The sequence below is a fragment of the Neltuma alba genome, unplaced genomic scaffold (genome assembly GCF_004799145.2).
Source record: "Neltuma alba isolate B1F8T4 unplaced genomic scaffold, ASM479914v2 tig00013459_pilon, whole genome shotgun sequence".
Classification (NCBI taxonomy): Eukaryota; Viridiplantae; Streptophyta; class Magnoliopsida; order Fabales; family Fabaceae; genus Neltuma; species Neltuma alba.
Genome location: NW_021637695.1, coordinates 47,810 through 65,316, shown reverse-complemented (window position 1 = coordinate 65,316; position 17,507 = coordinate 47,810). Strand labels below are relative to the sequence as shown.

The window sequence follows — 17,507 nt, the reverse complement described above, 5'->3', positions numbered from 1 at the left end:
TGTATTAACTTATTTTTTTTAGTAATTTTTATATATAAAAAAGTGTTTTGGATAATAACTATCTAAATATTTTCATTTTATTAAAATTATTTTTTATAAAATCTATTCTTTTAAAAATTTATTATCTAGAAGTTTTTTTTTAAATCATGATCTGATTTTATCTGAATACCTCTAAAACTTTATTTCGGCTTAACGTTTCTGTGATGCAACTATTTCAGTGTATAACTTTAATTTCCAAGTTAATAGCTTTTTCCGCCCTTCTCATCGCCGTCGCTGAAAAGTGAAAAGTGAGGGATGGAGAGCGACATTGAAGATTCCCCCAGAAAGAAACCCAGAAAATACCCTTTTTCCGGCGACTCATCTCGCAAGGTCTGTCATGTTTGTTTCCACGCAGGCCAAAACAAGGCCTATCTTGTTAAAAGACTAAATCGTTCTTCTTCTTCCTCCTCCTCTTTGGCCCCGCATTGACGTTCTTATGTTTTAGTATCATGCAATTTATGCTTTATGAATGCTTCTGCCCAAGAAATAGATATTATGCGATGATGGTACCAATCTACTGAAGGAGATTTCGTAGATAAAATGCTATTGGCAGTACTCATTGGTCAAGCTTAGCATATTGTTTGTTGATGTAAATCTTGGTGTTTCTTTGGTAATTTAAACACAATGCCTGTGTAGGATGACATTTGATATAATAGTTGAAGCTTCTGTATAATAGCCCATATAATTAAGGAAAGAAAAATGATAATTGACTACATTTTCTCTAGGAGAATTTCTGCCTAACTATTGCTCATGGAATTATCATTTCATTGAAGCTTTTTTTTTTTTATTAATTTCCGCAGCTGGAGAAAGGAAATGAGCAGGTGTTCCAACTTCTTTATGCTGATTTTAGAGACTCTAGTAATCTAGTTACTTAATGTAGATGTTAATGCAGGAATTCATGGGATTTTATTTTTATTTTTCCAATTGCCTTACAATTGAGATCCCTAACGCCTCTAGACAAGGCCAATTGAATAACCAGCTGAGATGACAAACTACGATGTTATCAAGTCTGGGTTTTAGTGCTTTTAGTTGCTTGTAATTGCAATATCGTTTTGCCTCCTATGCAAGTTCATAAACCCCTTCTCTCACTTTTGCCTCGCTTATTTTCTGTAAATGCTTGAATCAATCACTTTCCCTTTTCAATCTTTTAACCATGCTTATTTCCTCTTTAATTATTATTATGTCACCCTTTTTGAACTGATATTTCAAATGTGTGGAATGATGCAGCAATTTGAGTACCTTGCTGGGCGGCCTTACTCAATTATGGGAGAAGTAATAATGATCCAGCTCCATAAGTGCTGGTTTGGATGATTGTGTGGAAGGAATTTTATTATTTCTTTTGTTTTCATAAAAAAGGTCCTTATTGTTGATAATATTGCCTTGTTTGATTGCAAATAAGAAAAATGTGGATGAAGCAGCCTGCCCTGTTCTCATTCTCACAGTTCAATACTCATGAGTTTGATTTTAAAACAAGACGGATAAAAATTCTCTAGATGAATAGATGAGTGCAACAAGTCAATGCCGACTGCTAACATTATCATAAAAGTAAAAGCGATTACCTTCATGACAGTTTGTTAGTTATTTTTGAAATGAAAGAGATAGTTTTTATATGGCTTTTGGTTCCTGTTGCTCTACTTCAAATAGAAAAGAGAAGAAATGAAATGTATTAGGATGAAAAGGTTTAATTTTGCTTTTCATGGATTTGCCTAATCTAGGGAATGGAACCTATGCACCTTTCTATGTTGAAGGTCTGATTTAATTGATTGATTCAAACCTTGTGGCGATTTGGGAACCTTATAGATCATGAAAAAATGGGGGTTTTATCTGAAAGTGGTAACATGGATTGTAGGTCTTTTTTCCTTTTGATTTTATCTGGTAAATGATCTTGATATTTCTTGTTGTTTGTTGTGTACTTAATACTATGGGATTCGATATCTTCAATTTAATCAATAAAAGACGTTGAAATTTCCTTTCAGTTACATGCGTCTCCTTTGTATTTTCAAAATACTAATTGGGTTATGATATTTATCAGAATTTTATGCAAGATGGTGATATTCAATTGGAGACTACAAGAACTAGGTGTAAGTCTTGAATCTCCACTGGCATTGCTTTCTTTATCTAATTGACTCAGAAGATTTTTGTTGCTCCTTTCATGATAGTTGCAAGTTTGCTAAAAAGGCATGGAGACCTGACAGAGCGTCTTTCTAGGTACAAAGTAGCTGAAGCTTTCATTTTTTTTTTTCCAGTTCAGTTTATGACAGAAGAGTCAATGTGTTTATTTGGGATCCCACAATCCTAAGCTCAGTTTGAGAAGCCCATGCAGTTAATATGTTTATTGAGGGTAGAGCTCCGGAATGTTCATTGATTGTTCATGCGGTAGTAACTGACATTTTTGGATATGTGCTGCATTCATAGGGAATCTGACAAGACAATATTTGAGCGTCTGCAGAAAGATTTTGAAGCTGCATGGGCTTCTCAAACTGAAGGTAGCTTTAAGTTTGATGTTTTTCAAATGCTTATATAGTGGACAGTATCTAGCTCTGTCTGAATTCAATCCTTTTTGTGTGCTTTGTTGCACCTTAGTCAAGCTGGTACAATTCCATTTAGCATTCTCCCCTGCTGCTCTTCTTTCTGATTTGTTTGCATGTGGGCATGACTGTTTGTGTGCGCACACTTTTCCATCAATTGATCAGTTTTGGAGGTTCTGCTGGTTAGTTTCATATCTCAGCATATAAATGTGTGTTTACGTCATATTGATTTTAATTTCAATGACAATCCGTATCCAGTTTGTTTTGTTCACTTGTTTCTGTGATAACTTTATGTTTCTTTACTAATGGTATGTTATTTTTCTGCTTTGATTATTACTATCACTATCATCATCATCATCATCATTTTTTACTGCAGAGGTATGTTTGGATGGAGAGCAATGGAATGATGGTCTATTAGCTACATTAAGAGAACAAGTATGGCCTGGTTGATTTGTTATGTTTCTATAACCTTATTTTTCACTTAATTTGAGCTCAATATTCTCCGTTGTTATTGACTTCCACATTTCTAATTGGACATGATAAAGCTTGACAATTAGGTATATGATGATTTCTTCAGGTGCATATGGAGGCTGAAAGAAAGGCGATGCCAAGGGATGCTAACATCTTGGCAGGCCCTCAGGAAAGAATTACTTATAAAATAGGGAACAAGGTAATCAATATATGAATGATGATACTTGACTAGACCAATGTGGCTTACAAATGACTGATAGGCTAATCTTCATTTTATAGTAGACCATGATGCTTTACTGGTAATTAAGATCTTAATTGTAAAAAACACAAAAATTTTCAAAATAACCTGGAATGATAAGCAGGCGAGTAGAACTGGAAGATTAGTTGTTGTCATGAATGAGATTTGAAAACTTGCCCACCGTTCTCTATTAGATCAATTAAACCCCTATGTAATAAACACAAAACAATGCTTTGACTTTCGGTTGTGTAGTTGTGGATTTTGATCTGTGATACAGCAGATGCTACGCGCAGCCACTGCCTGCTCAAGGTTTAATAGATATTAAAATAAACTAGTCAACAGCCTTCTGAAACTGATGTTGATAAGATTGAGAAGAGTGGTCTTGGCAGAGATTGGATGCTAGGTTTTTGTTTTTGGTATTGATATTGAGATAGAGTCACTGACGAATAATTATTTAGAATTTCACCTTTTAAGCCGGGGGCCAGTTGTTGGTATGTACTCATTTTCACTAGAGATTTTATTCCTGTTCATATAATTAAACTTAAAAGTGCATAATCTCCTATAACATTGGTTTTGTTTTTGGAAGCAGATAATTTGCGGTTTGGAAGGAGCAAGGATTGGTATACAGTATCAGACATCTTTTGCTGGTAAATTTAAATTCTTGACTAACTCATTTACTGCTGCTGGCAAGGGGCAATGTTGTCATGTTATTTAAATTGTAAATACACGGTACAAGATGGAAGTTGCAGGATGGTTGGACATTTCTTCCTTCCCTAGCCCTTCCTTCCCCTTGTATCTTTGTCATTAACTGATGATATTATCTATTCACTTGTTGCAGGGGAGCCGTGTGAGGTGTGCCATTGTGTGCTGGAGAGCAAGTCATTTCTTGAAAAGATGACTATCCTCGAACACACTATTCCATTTTTTCTGCCAATACGTGAAGCAGAAAAGGGCCTTCTTTCATCCAATGCAATGGTAATGTCATTTTCCTGCATCATCTTTGCTGGATTTATTTTAAACCTTTTTATAAGCATTTTTCCTAATGATTTTCTTTCAGAAATTCATAGATCATGTTGGAGATCTTTTGCAGGCTTATGTGGATAGACGGGAACAGGTAGACTGCCCATGTATGTAACTTATTTGGTTTGATATTTCTGGGACAAGTATCTGGTCTACATTCTGTGATACGGAGCACAGTTTACATTTTCAGAGTTGGAAATGCAAGTGGAAAGGAATGAATGACCCAAATATGAAAAGTACATAATAGCACCAAAACTTGCTGCAGCAAATACTTTGACCAATTTGTTTCCATTCAAGAGGAAAAGATGTTGGTGTCTAGAAAATATAAAAAGAACCCCCCCGCCCCAAAAAAACAACACACAGAGAGCTGGAGAATACTGAGAGGAGAAATTTAGTCCTAATGACTTGTTCTATTTCTGCACAATGCTCAATTAAACATCAGAAGGAGGGAGTCAATATGGGATATACAATCAGCAGAGCATAAACAGATATCTGCCTAATGAATAGTGGTGAAAACAAGGAACAAAATCAGTAAAAAGCTGAAACGAATAAAGCCAAAGAAAAATACAACATGGGTCCATATTGTCTGGAACACAATTGTGGAACCGTGCATGGTATATGGATTTTTATTGGACAATGTCTAAATGACTCTGATATTAATGGTATATGATATGTTTTTAAATACCATGTAGGTACGACTCATAAAGGAACTTTATGGAAATCAAATCGGAGAGCTGTATCATAGCCTTCCTTACCACATGGTTGAATTCGTACTGGATGATTTCGATTGGTCTGTGCCTTATCTGATGCTTTCCTCGTCCCTTTTTCTTCAGATTCAGAGTTATTATTTCTTTATCCTGTTTAGATTTTGTCCAACAACTCATGGTTGAATAAGATCGTGAAATGTCAGTAAAGTTCCATCAGAAGGGAAACCTTAGAATCTGAGGACGATATGACTTATTCTTTGTTTTTACTGTTGTGGACATGCCATCGATACCCCTACCCATAAACACGGCAAACCATCATAGGAGCTAGACCCAATCTTAATAAGGTGATGCGTGCAGGTTTGAAATTCTGAAAGAATTTATGTCAATATCCATTTCACGTGAGATGCATTTTAGTTGATCACGGAATCAAAATTACCGCATCTTGAATCAAATAGCAAATATTTTCCTCAACAATCATTGGTCATGTTTGGTTTCTGTTAGTGCAGAAAAAGGGCTGTCCACCTGCTAAGTTTATAGAATTTTGGTAGATGGACTATGAATAATACCATTGCTCTTTCTGTTAATTACGCTAATAGCATTTCTGTACTGCCATCCTTCTTTCATCCTGGCAAGGAAAAACCGAGAATCTGTTTCTTTGTGCAGCAAGGTGACAGTCAGTCTTAGATATGCAGATCTCATCTCTGTGATTCCTACAAGGGTCAATGTGTTAGGATGGCCAATGCACCAGTCCAAGAAAAATACCACTGGCACAGCACTCTTGGGAAGTCACTCTTCTCCAATTCGCCTAACCTACGCAGAAGATGCCTTACGAACCATGAGTTTACCAGAAGGTGAAAACCATAATGCTTTGGCTAATTCTAAAACCTAAATGATTTAAGATTTTCACCAATTAGTTCTTGGGCTACAAAAGTGTCATAAAGGGATGAATCCAAATTGCTGGGAGCCATCATAGTGTAATAAATTTGGGTCTTAAATATTTATTATGCATTTTATATTCTCTAATTTTTCTGAAAAAGTGGTTTAGCAAAAAAAAAAAAAAGGGTGGGGGAAACTTAAAAGGTGATTTTTTGAGCCAGCTTTTGTCCTACTGATATCGTGTTTGGTGCTCCCCCGTGTCAGCATATGCAGAGATTGTGTTAAATCTACCACAAGCTCTTCAGCAGATGATTTGAGTTCCTTCCTTGAGCTTCCCAGGAGTCTGGATGGGATATGTACAAATCTGATAACTAGCAGAATTACTTCAATGAACCGTTCAGTAAAATCGACATGGGTGGTGCCGTCCATTGACATGAGAATTGAGAAGGAAAGAAAAATTGACCAAGCTGACTTGCGATTGGGTGACTCTCCATTATATCCACTGATTGTTCAAATCTGGAAATACCCGATTTGATTACCAAATCGGGTCTGATTGATGATTTGGACTGGACCTGGTTAAAAATGTGAAGGCGTGGGGGTAATTTGTGGTTCATTGAATTTCTATGGAACTGTGCCTTTCCGTCTTGGCGCTTAAATGGATTTTATTAGGTTATTTGCTTATTGGTTGTGCAATGGGTTGATGGTTTAAAGTAATAGTTGAGTTGGTGTTTTATATTGCCTGTCCTTTTTCATACGCAGAGATTTTGTCATCTCCTTGTCTCATAGATAAGCATGGCCCTTGGTTTTATTTCTTAGTTTTAAATAAATTTGATTACACTATTTGAAGAAATATCAAATATCAAAGATCTATTTCCAAATTAATTAATTACTGTTACATATAAAACCCAATATAAATGGTTTTTGGTAATGTTGTTTGATTGTCAATTGAGAGATGTATAAATAGAATTATGGATTTTATAATTTATTATGACTTTATCATATGATGTGTCACAGAGATGATACTTTAAAAACATGATTTGAAATTTAAAAAATTTCCAAAAAAACAGCGGAAGGGGGTTAGAATTGGTGTTCTGACATGACATCAACAGAATACTGAGTGATTGGTTGCGCTTCTTTATTAATATATGAATATGTGAAGCGATGAAGTGATTGCCACATTCAGCACGGGACAGTGCATCTCCTAATATCTTTTTTTTTTACCTGAAATGCATCCTTCTATCTTAAGCACGTGTTTAAAAAATGCAATTGTTTCACATTGTATATCCTTTTTCGATTTTAAAGCAATATTTAATTAATATAATTATTTTTATTGTCGGAGTGAAATAATACTTTTTAGAGGCATTAGAGTACTTTTAACAATGTTAGCACATAACATAATGAAAGTGGGGAGTATTTGTGAATACCTACATCATCTTCAACGCTTTTTTATTTTTTTGGATAACACATGCTTCAACTTTGAATGTGAGAGCGTAATAATAAATACGGACAAAAGAAAAAGAGAACAAGTGAGTAAAATGAAAACTATATTAATGACGTTATTGGGAGGCAAGTACCTCCGCCTTCTACCGGCACAGACGTCGAAGTAAGGACATATAAAATTAGAACAAAAAGAGAAGTTACTAATCTAAACAACAGAGACCATTTGCTGGTCATTATACGATTGCATGGCAGAAGAGGCCGTCCAAAGCTCTCCTCATCACACTGTATAATGCTGCTGAATGGTATCAATGTCAAGCCCCTTCAGCTTCACCACCGACTCCACATGACCCTTCAAAGTGTGTAGCTCCCTCAGCCTGTTCAATCCATCCAAATCCAAATTATATACATCGTAAGTGCTCTATCAACTCCACTACACGATTTTAGTCATAACTCGTACATTCATTAGACTTGAACTCAGAATCTCACGTTTAAGAAAGCCTAAAAGAAAGTACTTGACTGCTACGAGACTGAACTTGTTTCTGAATTTTTAATACAGGGCTTACCTTGCAACCTCAGCACGACGCTTGGCTTGCTCAGCAATCTCTGAAAGCTCCCTGTAGCTGTTCTTGTCATTGAACAGGTTGCTTGTTTCTGGAGGCTGAAGGCCATGTAGGGTCCTCTGTGCTGCTGCCCACTGGGCTTCCCTCTCTTCTTTGCCATAGTCTTTCTTCGTTGTGAAGGCAGTCTGTGGATAGTAAAAGCAGAGCACCATTCATTTCTCTGCACTAACTCAGCATATGCAAAATTAACAGCAGTGGTAGTGACAACCCACTTACCTTGTTCTCCAAAAGATTATCCCAAGCCTTCCCGCTCAGAACGTAGCGGATGGCGAATTTGAGGAGATCAAGAGGCACATAGGTCACCACAGTGTAGAGCCAGATTACACCCGCCCAACCCCATCCCATTCCCTTTATCCGTGCAAACCCCCAGTTAGCATAAACTGCTATAAGAGTTGCCACCTGTCAATTACAGAACAAGCCATGTTTTTGTCAGCACATCACACAGTATTTGATAACCAGTTCAGTTGCATTGTGCTGGCTAATGACTTCTCCCAATCCCATACTGATCACCAGAGTTAAATATTGCAGCTTCACTGGCTTAATGTCGCTTGACATACAAAAATGAAAGGAACCCAACACAATCGGCTTTATAAGGAGCTCATACTCACCAACTGAGCAATCATAAAAGCACTCAGTAGAAGAAGACCGGGTCTTTCAACAAAAGACCAGCTGCGGGACCTAGTGACAAAAATTAGGGCCTGGCTTATAATACTGACTTGAAGGTACAAGGCTGCCATCATTTCCTCGTTGCTGTGTCGTATAGACCTCACTCCGAACTTGTTCTGCAACACAATTGGGTGCAGCCCTTAGAACTTTGTAATAACATTTAGGGCTGATCGACGGTGAGTTAAAGAAACTTGTGATGTAAATATTACGGGGAAAAAGTCGGTATCCTTCATGGCCCAGAAAAAGACTACTGTCATTAGTGCCATGTAACTGCCAAGCACAACGCCAGTAGCAAATATCTCCTTGAGTTTCCAGCTGTCAGGCTGCGGAGATGGCTTGACTCGATCCTTGGATATTGTCATAATGGTACCTACAAGAACGATGGTGCAAGAATCAGTTAGGGTTAACAACCCAGGGTGAGGATCGAGGAAGGTCAAGCATATGTTGTCTCACCGTCATTTAGTATGGCAATAATCAGAACCATGAAGGGTGCAAAATCAAACTTCCAGATTAATGCGATAAGCATGAAACCAAACTGCCAGAGTAAAAAACAGGTTGCATTAATCATATGACTTCTTTATGAAATACTACTGAAAATTTTTCAGCTTGTCAACCAATTTTCTGCACTTACCACAATACGAATGGTGATTGACACAGCATAAATCTGCCAAATTAAGCAGTGAAAATTTGAAGGATTTAGATTTCTGAAATATGTGAAAAATAGCATCTAAAACTTTTTAATTATGTATTAAAAGAACTAACAGTATAATTCTTCATCCTTTGGAAAATAGCCCTGCTTGTTAGCACTGCACTAATAATGACACTCAATCCAGGTTCAGTGAGAACAATGTCAGAAGCACTTCTCGCAGCATCCGTAGCATCTGCAACAGCAATTCCAATATCTGCCTTCTTTAATGCTGGGGCATCATTGACACCATCTCCTGTCATTCCACAGATATGCTTCCTCTCTTGCAGCCTCTTAACGATTTCATATTTATGTTCTACATGTCAAACAATAACGGGGGAGTTAAAACGCAGGAACTGGCAGGCAATTAGAAATGCAGTAATTTTGTTGATTCAATCAGCAGTCTCCATTGAGTCGTATAAAACGATTCTATGAACATGGAAAAAAAAGTTAGAAATAGTCAAAGTTGAAAAACAATTTGGAGGGTATAGTAATAAATTGTTTTTCTTTCTCCTTCTACGTGAAGTGGTGATTTTTTACAAATAGAAACAACCTACCTGGAAAAACTCCAGCAAATCCATCTGCCTTCTCAATCAACTCATCTACTGGAAGAGCTGAAATAGAAGCATCCTTGTCCTGCCCAAGTAATGAAGACGATGGGTACATGTTAGTTCCCATTCCAAGTCTTCGGCCAGTTTCTTTGCCAATGGCAAGCTGATCCCCTGGAGAACAAGAGAATTGCAACCAATTGTTAAGCTATAGAATTTGAGAAAAGGTATATGCGAAGCTAATAGCAAAAAAGACTCAAGACAACTCTTACCAGTAATCATCTTAACATTCACTCCAAGGTGAAGGGCTCTTCTGATGGTTTCGGCACTATCGTGCCGAGGAGGATCAAACAGAGGGAGCAAACCAACAAATTGCCATGGTCCACCAGGAGCATCTTTTGATTTCTCGGGTACTTCCTATATGATAGAACAAAAAAAGTAGCAATAACTAAAAAGTATTCAATAGAGTAGAGAAGCAAACAAAATTTTAAAAAAATAATGCTTTAGCTCCGCAAACCTGTCTTGCAACACCTAGAGACCTGAGTCCACGTTCAGCAAACTTATCAATGACGGTATGAACCCTTTTTCTGACATCCTCCTTGGAGTTGCACAGGTTCAATATCTTAAACATGAGAAAGACATTGATTAGTTCATCTATGATAAAACATCATCGCATGGCAATCGCGAAAATCTTAATTACCTGCTCAGGGGCACCTTTACTTGCTCGATGCCAATTTCCATCAGAGTCAATGTAGGTTAGAGCAGTTCTCTTGTCCACAGGGTTGAATGGGAGGAAATGGACCTCTCTAATACCAGCTCGTGCCTGGTCAATTTAGATGAATCAGAACATTGAAAGTAATTTATAAATTTTCTACTCCTTTTTCTTTTTTTTTGGGGGGGGGGGGGGATCGTTCCACTTTGCTCTTGTTATAGAGATTTGTTGCATACTATACCTCCTTCGGATCGGCAAGCATTCCTACAATTGCAGCATCAATGGCGTCCTGATTCTCAGTCCTAGAAGCCCTTGCAGCTAGAAGGATAACATACTCCTTCTCTACACCCTTGGCAAACACTTCAATCAAGTTTCTATCGACACTAAGCTTATTTAAGGTCAGGGTTCCAGTTTTATCACTGCAGAGGACATCCATCCCTGCCATTTCCTCAATAGCTGTCATTCGCTTTGTAATTGCACCTTGCTGAGAAAGTCTGTGAGAACCAATAGCCATTGTCACAGACAACACAGTGGGCATGGCAATTGGAATTCCTCCAATTAATAGAACCAATAGATTGTCAATCCCATCTCTGTACTTGCGGTGTTGTATTGGGTACATGACTATGATCTCGACAACGATTCCAAGCGCAATTGAGCAAATGCAGAAATTACCAATTGCTGTAAGGACTTTCTGAAAGTGCCCGACTTGGTTGGTGCTGTCCACTAGATGAGCTGCTTTACCAAAAAAGGTGTGCACACCAGTAGCAATAACAACTGCTTCTATCTCACCTTTTTTGACAGTTGATCCGGAAAATACCTCATCGGAGGGATGCTTTGTCACAGGAAGAGACTCTCCAGTCAAGGCAGACTGATCAACGCTCAAGGCATCACCCTCCAGAAGACGGGCATCAGCAGGAATAATATCTCCTAACTTGATGCTGATTATATCACCTGGAACTAAAATCGCAGCATCTTGTTCACTCCACCGACCATCTCTGAGAACCTAAAATTTGTGGCCAGAAAAAATGAACGAACAATAAGAAGATGGTGCCACACTCCCATAAATAACGCATGCCAACAGAAATTTGACGATAAGAATATTCGACCTTGGTCTTGGGGGCTAAACCAGCCATGAGTGCAGCAGCAGCGTTGCCAGCATTATTTTCCTCAATAAAACTGATTGTGGAGTTGATCACCAGTAGACAAATGATACCTACGAAATCCTGCCAGTCCGGAGGCCTTCCTCCACCATTTGCTAAAGCTATGGCCATTATAGCAGCTGCTTCCATAACCCAAGAGAGGGGGTTCCACATAAAACCCAGGAACTTCAAAAGTTTGCTCTCCTGTTGATTTAGAGGATTAAATCATTACATGCTTCCAATGAAGCGAACCAGATACAATCAAAATATAAACACGAGGAGAAAATGCTGTGCCCAAGAAACATGCCTTTTTCTCTTCCAATTTGTTTGGCCCAAAAACTTGAAGCCGATTGGCTCCCTCGTCTGACGTTAAACCTTCTCTTGAACATTTCAGTTGTTCAAACACTTCTTCTATCGGGATCCGTTCCTGTTCCAAAGTAGTTTTATTTCAGTTTATTCTCATATGTAATCAGCAGGAAGAAACTGTTTTATTAGTTTTCTGAAGCACAACAGATTTTTACTCACTATCTCTATGACCTACGCTAATTGCAAGAATGGATTAGGAAGTTATTCCTTCAGAAGATGTCCACACAACGCGCAACAGTTGCCCGAATGCTAGTAAACTTATTTCCCTTCACAGTCAATATCATTGCTATTGCAGAAAAAATGGAAAAATAGTCCCTATTGACTTTGAGCCCATGCAAACGCGCACATATAATTATTTACTTGTTTTGCACGAATTTTAGCAGCCCAAAATTGTAGCTGGTCAGTGGCTACAACGTGAAATTGTTATCATTAATATTAAAATATAAGAGCTTTAACAAAAAAAATAAAAAGCGACATGACGTCAGCTTGACCTCTGATCCCAAGACAACCATTAAGAAAACTGTATAAAATTTAAAAAAAAAACAAAAAAGAAATTATTTAAGTAATAATCGAAGGGAGCCCCGAGGAATTTTTTTCTTAATTTGATGACGCCTCATGAGGAATTTTGAAGGGCTAAAATAATTTTTTTAACAAAAAGATAAAATAAAATAATGCTTGATATGCTTTGATTGCTTTCCTCTTTAATCATCAAGAAAAAAAAAGAAGAAGAAGAAGGCAAGGTATGCTACATAAAATATTTTCTGGCCACATAAAATATGAACGATGTACAACCACATTTAAAATTTTGCCCCCAATCATCAGTGTCAGACACGTCTCCGACAAAGAAACACATGAAGGCGTTTGTAGGGAACTCAAATTCTCGTCTTGAATTTTACACCACGGTATTAAATTTTATTAAAGTACACTATTTTATTATCATATATATACCCACGGCTTATTTCTTAAATTCCTTTCAAAAAAAGTGCTTTAACATATGTTAGGCAGCAAATGTTCTAGACTTCTAGGCCCTCAGTTCTTTTTTTTTTCCCCCCTTTTTCCTTTAATTGGAAAAAAATCATAACTCAGAAAAAAGTTGGGTGCTCCCGCAGAAAGCGGTGATACCCAATATTTGTTCTTTACATGCGATCGGAGAGCGCGGATATCTCGCCCTCTGCCAAAAGATAAAAGCACGTTACGGAAGCATTTCATAATTAAAAAAGTATTTAGATAGAAATAAAATAATGATTTTAAAAATATTTTTATAATATACGAGATAACTATATAGATGAATTTATCTCAATTTATAAAAAAATATTTTTGAAAAGTGTTTTTGAGGTGTTCTAAACACTCCTAAATTTCTTATTTTTGTGGCCAGAACTGGAAAATCAATTCCAGTTAAAAAAATGAAAAATCAAAAAGTGTATATTTTATAAAAATTAATTAATATAAGTCCGATTGTTGCCGATAAGCAAAGTAAGGTCCATAAGAAAATATGTGTATGAAAAAATAATAACAAACAGTTTCTTTGTTTATACTTCTATACTTTTATCATTATTTGGCTGAAGGCTGGAAGCGAACCTGAAACCCAGAGAAAGTGGGCCCAGTTCTCTCTGGCACTTTGAGAGATGGAAGGAGGGAAGGAAGCAGCAGTTGCAGAAAAAGGATTTCAGAGCTCACGCGGCGAGATGACATGCGAAGAAAGGCTATGCATGCCATTCCGCCTCAGAAAACAACAAAAATTTAGCCGTGCACGCAGTTATAACAATGAACGATTAACAAATCGTAGCCAAACCAAATCAAACCACGTATCGACAGCAGAAATTTCAGAGAAGCACACTCAATAATTCCGAAACCATCAGAAAATGGAAAATTCGAAATCAGAATGAAAATCAGGAGAGAATCATTTGATTTCGGTGCAGGCAATTTTGTGAGGAAGCAAAGAGAGGGAGAAAAAGAGAATACCAGATCAACGTTCTCGTTTTTTATCTCCTCGAGGCTGATGCCTCCCATGATGGTGGGCGAAGCAGGTAGGAAAAAGTACGGATCGAAAGCGGAGGAGGAAGACGGGGTAGAAACAGTAAAGGAGGAAGACTAGAGAGTCATGGTCAATCACAAGTTGCGACAGAGAGAGAGGGAGGGAGAGTAAATGCAGGAAAGAAAAGGAAGGAGGAGGAGAAGAGGATTGACAGATAGCGATAGAAGAAGATGAGGGGAAATGAAATGGGAGGCCGATGCCGTTCCCAGAGAGGTGTTTATATATTTCTGCTCGGCTGAATGAGAGTACACAGCTTCCGTGCTGGTCCTTTCCATTTTATGGTGGCGGGTCCCACTCACCAACACTTTTTACCCGCCCTTCACTCCCACGCGCCGGCTTCGCCCTTTCTTTTCCCTAAAACAAAAAATATACATAATTACTCTCAGTTAAAATATTAAATTATAATTTCAAATATTCATTATATTCTGACTCTTTGAACAAAAAAATTATATTCTAATTTAAAATTTAGTTTGAGATATAAAAATCATGAATGTTCATTGCTATATTACAGTACTATGTTCCATCTCGTGTCTTATCCCTGGATTTAAGAAATGCTCTCTCTTATTTAGTTTTTTTTTAATCTTTTCCTGCTTCGTCTCCCATCTTTTATAAAATACTACTATAATGTATATACTCATATTTTCTTCTTAAATGAGAGTGATATATCATGGTGCCCAATTTAATGAGTGGTATTCACGAGGAAATGTGTTATTAATAGTTGACTGCAGGTATGGACGTTATTTATTATTGTGTATAATTAACATGAGTCAATTCATGTATTTATGAAAAATAAATTATTCAAAATTACTCAACCTATAATTTATACGAGTAGCAGTAACTCATTTGGACACTGGGTTTTAGGAATTAAACTCCCTGACCCCCAGATTTTTTCTAAAATAATCAAAACTAGGTTCCAAGATAATTGCAAAGGACAAACAAGCATGTCTTAGTGGTCTCGTGTTTGAATTCTCACAATACAACAGCGTTATAATTTGTTGGGAGAGTCTGTTACCTGCTCATGATCCAACAAAACTCAATCTTTATGAGGGTTGGATAAGAATAGAATTGATACACCTCACTCATTGCATTACTCCGTCAGTTAGATCCTTTTAACTAAATTACGCGGTTTAAAAAATAGTTAAAATTAATTAAAAACAATTAATATATAATAAATGCACTTTTTTTTCAAATATAATCTTATATATAAATGGATAAACGTGAGAAAGTAATAGTAATATAAACAAAAAAAGAAAATGTATTAAATACATTAAATTAGAGATAAAATAGGTAATATTGCATTAAATGCTCAAACGAACTCGAAGAAAATTTTATAAAAAAAGACAAACTCATTCAAAAAACTAGATCTTATAATAAGTGACGAAGAGAGTACTATATGGAATAATCCAGTGCTAGAATGTTATGTATAAAATATGAAAAATAATTTTATTCACACAAAAAATACGTAATTAAAATCATTCAGAACATGCTATTTCTTATGAAACTAATATTTGAATCAAAAGTAGTCATTTCAAAACTGTATATTGAAAAATTGTTATTTATTTATTTTTTACAATTAAGTTAATAATTAATTTCAAATTTTAAAAAGGGTTTAGAAAATACAATATGTGTGCGTGTGTTTTTTTTGGGGGGGGGGGTTAGGGTTTGAAGTGTCTGACGGGAACCCAATCTAAACAAAGAAGATGATTCTAGTAGGATCAGACCAAGTCACCAGGCGATTTTCACAACCCTAATCTAAATAAACTTTTTTGCACATTTTTTTGCTAATGTACCTAAAATCAACGTCAACGCCATCAATATCAAGTATAATAAATTAAATTATGTGGAGAAGAATATCACTCTTAAATTATTCTTTCTACATTATGCATATCAGTCTATACTTTTGGCCAAAAAAATGGATATCTGTTGAGGACTCTTTTGTGCTTAAATATAAAATAAAATGGGGAAGTGAATTTGGCACTAGGGGTGGAAACAGGCCAGGCGGCCTGTCAGGGGCCTACAACCTGGCCTATATTTGGCCTAGTCTGTTTTCCAAAAGAGACAGGCTCAGGCCTGTTTGAAGGCCTGTTTAAGTTAATAGGCCAGGCTTAGGCTCTCTAAAAGGCCTGTTAAGCCTGTTAGGCCGGCCTGAGCCTGTTAGAAACTTATAATTATAATATATAAAAAAATTAGTTAATGGCATTGTTAATGTCTACTTTTAATTTATTTTTTAATTTTAATATATAGTTAATAGCTTAGTTCTTCTTTAGATTTTGAAGTTTAGTTGACAAGTAAAGATAAAAATATAATTTAAAATAAAAATATCAATAAATAATATGATCTTTAAATCTTAAAAATATAAATAAAACAGGAAAGAAAATTTTTGTTCCAAGAATGATAGATTAATTAACTTATGTATTATATTAATTAAATTATGATACTCTCTTTATTCATTGTAAAATTAATAGTTTTTTTTATTTATTTGTCTTAATTTTTTTGGTACTTAAACATAGTTTTGTCCCAAATTTTAACATATAATTCGAATTAGTTTTCAATAATATCCTTATAAATTGTAATTAAGATTTAAAACAATACCTATGATACTAAAATTTAAATAAAAGACAAAACTAAAAAATTAATTATTATGTATACTTTTTTTATTTTAGCTTTTTTCTAAAAAAAATATTGTAATTTGAATTTTTTTTAAAAAACAGACTTTTTAACAGGCTTCAGGCTAGGCCAGGTCTTTATACAGGCCAGGCTCAGGCTGAAAAATAAGCCTGTAACAGGCCACAGGCCAGGCTCAGGCCTATAAGCTACAAAACAGGCCTGGCCTGTTGAGAGTAAAGTCTGGCCTGACCTGACCTGTTTCCACTCTTATTTGGCATAGAGCCTCGTTTTCTCTGGAAGAGTTGTCTCTTCTGCTCAATGAATACACACAGCTAATACTGGCTTGTTTTAACACGAGTGTAAGAGTACAATAATTTTTTTTTTAATTTTCCTATTATTTTCTCAGTTTATTCGTCTATTATATTAATCGTTGGTGCTTAGGATGACTGTTCATTTTTTAACTGTGTATCATTGAACGACAATTAACTTATTGGCAATCACTGGCATATTTGTTTATTTAAAAAGAATATGTACCTTTCACATTTCAGATGAGCCTTCAAAACTGGGCACTTTTTTTTTTTTTTCCTGGATAACAAACTGAATCCAAACCAGTGCATTTCAGTAGCTCGTAGATTTTAAATGACTTTTAAAATGATAGGGCTTATCGGGAATAATTATTGGATCCTTTAAAATAGGTTTTTTAGCTGTGATTTATGAAACACAAAGTCAGCATATAGTAAAAATTTTATCTTAATTTAATAGATCTAAATAAACACGTCGTTATGCTTACCTTTTTTACTTGGAATTAAC

The 17,507-nt window shown here is 36.0% G+C and overlaps 2 protein-coding genes across 6 annotated transcripts; one reads left to right on the top strand and one right to left on the bottom strand.

The window, feature by feature from the left end:
• Nucleotides 1–260: 260 nt before the first annotated feature.
• LOC114737511 (uncharacterized) lies at nt 261–6,611 on the top strand. Of its 5 annotated transcripts, none has more exons than XM_028925448.1 (13): nt 261–369; nt 1,267–1,311; nt 2,072–2,120; nt 2,199–2,247; nt 2,455–2,525; nt 2,944–3,002; nt 3,145–3,237; nt 3,866–3,923; nt 4,115–4,251; nt 4,334–4,390; nt 4,989–5,086; nt 5,667–5,854; nt 6,144–6,611. In XM_028925448.1, exons 1-13 carry the CDS (start codon nt 295–297, stop codon nt 6,194–6,196), a joined length of 1,032 nt encoding a protein of 343 aa, XP_028781281.1. In that variant the 5' UTR covers nt 261–294; the 3' UTR covers nt 6,197–6,611. The 5 variants fall into 5 exon arrangements, with proteins under 5 accessions (XP_028781281.1, XP_028781280.1, XP_028781282.1 ...); XM_028925449.1 differs by lacking the exon at nt 261–369 and adding an exon at nt 393–545; XM_028925447.1 differs by lacking the exon at nt 261–369 and having other exon boundaries at nt 391–1,311; nt 4,367–4,390.
• Nucleotides 6,612–7,406: 795 nt separating this feature from the next.
• On the bottom strand, nt 7,407–14,281 carry LOC114737510 (plasma membrane ATPase 4). The gene is made up of 16 exons (XM_028925445.1): nt 14,018–14,281; nt 11,997–12,116; nt 11,657–11,893; nt 10,792–11,553; nt 10,539–10,661; nt 10,356–10,460; nt 10,111–10,255; nt 9,848–10,012; nt 9,368–9,606; nt 9,237–9,269; nt 9,059–9,140; nt 8,815–8,975; nt 8,548–8,721; nt 8,156–8,338; nt 7,883–8,064; nt 7,407–7,693 (listed from the first exon to the last, which is right to left on the bottom strand). The coding sequence occupies exons 1-16, from the start codon at nt 14,063–14,065 to the stop codon at nt 7,597–7,599; spliced, it is 2,856 nt and encodes a 951-aa protein (XP_028781278.1). The 5' UTR covers nt 14,066–14,281; the 3' UTR covers nt 7,407–7,596.
• Nucleotides 14,282–17,507: the final 3,226 nt, after the last annotated feature.

Bases quoted from the DNA above. Each gene is read 5' to 3' on its own strand.
- LOC114737511 (XM_028925446.1), top strand. From the start codon at position 1,153: ATGCTTGAATCAATCACTTTCCCTTTTCAATCTTTTAACCATGCTTAT. The intron at 3,924-4,114 runs GTAAATTTAAAT...CACTTGTTGCAG, and splicing joins GTATCAGACATCTTTTGCTG to GGGAGCCGTGTGAGGTGTGC. The intron at 5,855-6,143 runs GTGAAAACCATA...CCCCCGTGTCAG, and splicing joins AACCATGAGTTTACCAGAAG to CATATGCAGAGATTGTGTTA.
- LOC114737510 (XM_028925445.1), bottom strand. From the start codon at position 14,065: ATGGGAGGCATCAGCCTCGAGGAGATAAAAAACGAGAACGTTGATCTG. The intron at 10,013-10,110 runs GTAAGAGTTGTC...CTTGTTCTCCAG, and splicing joins GAATGTTAAGATGATTACTG to GGGATCAGCTTGCCATTGGC. The intron at 8,722-8,814 runs GTAATATTTACA...ATTGTGTTGCAG, and splicing joins AGGATACCGACTTTTTCCCC to AACAAGTTCGGAGTGAGGTC.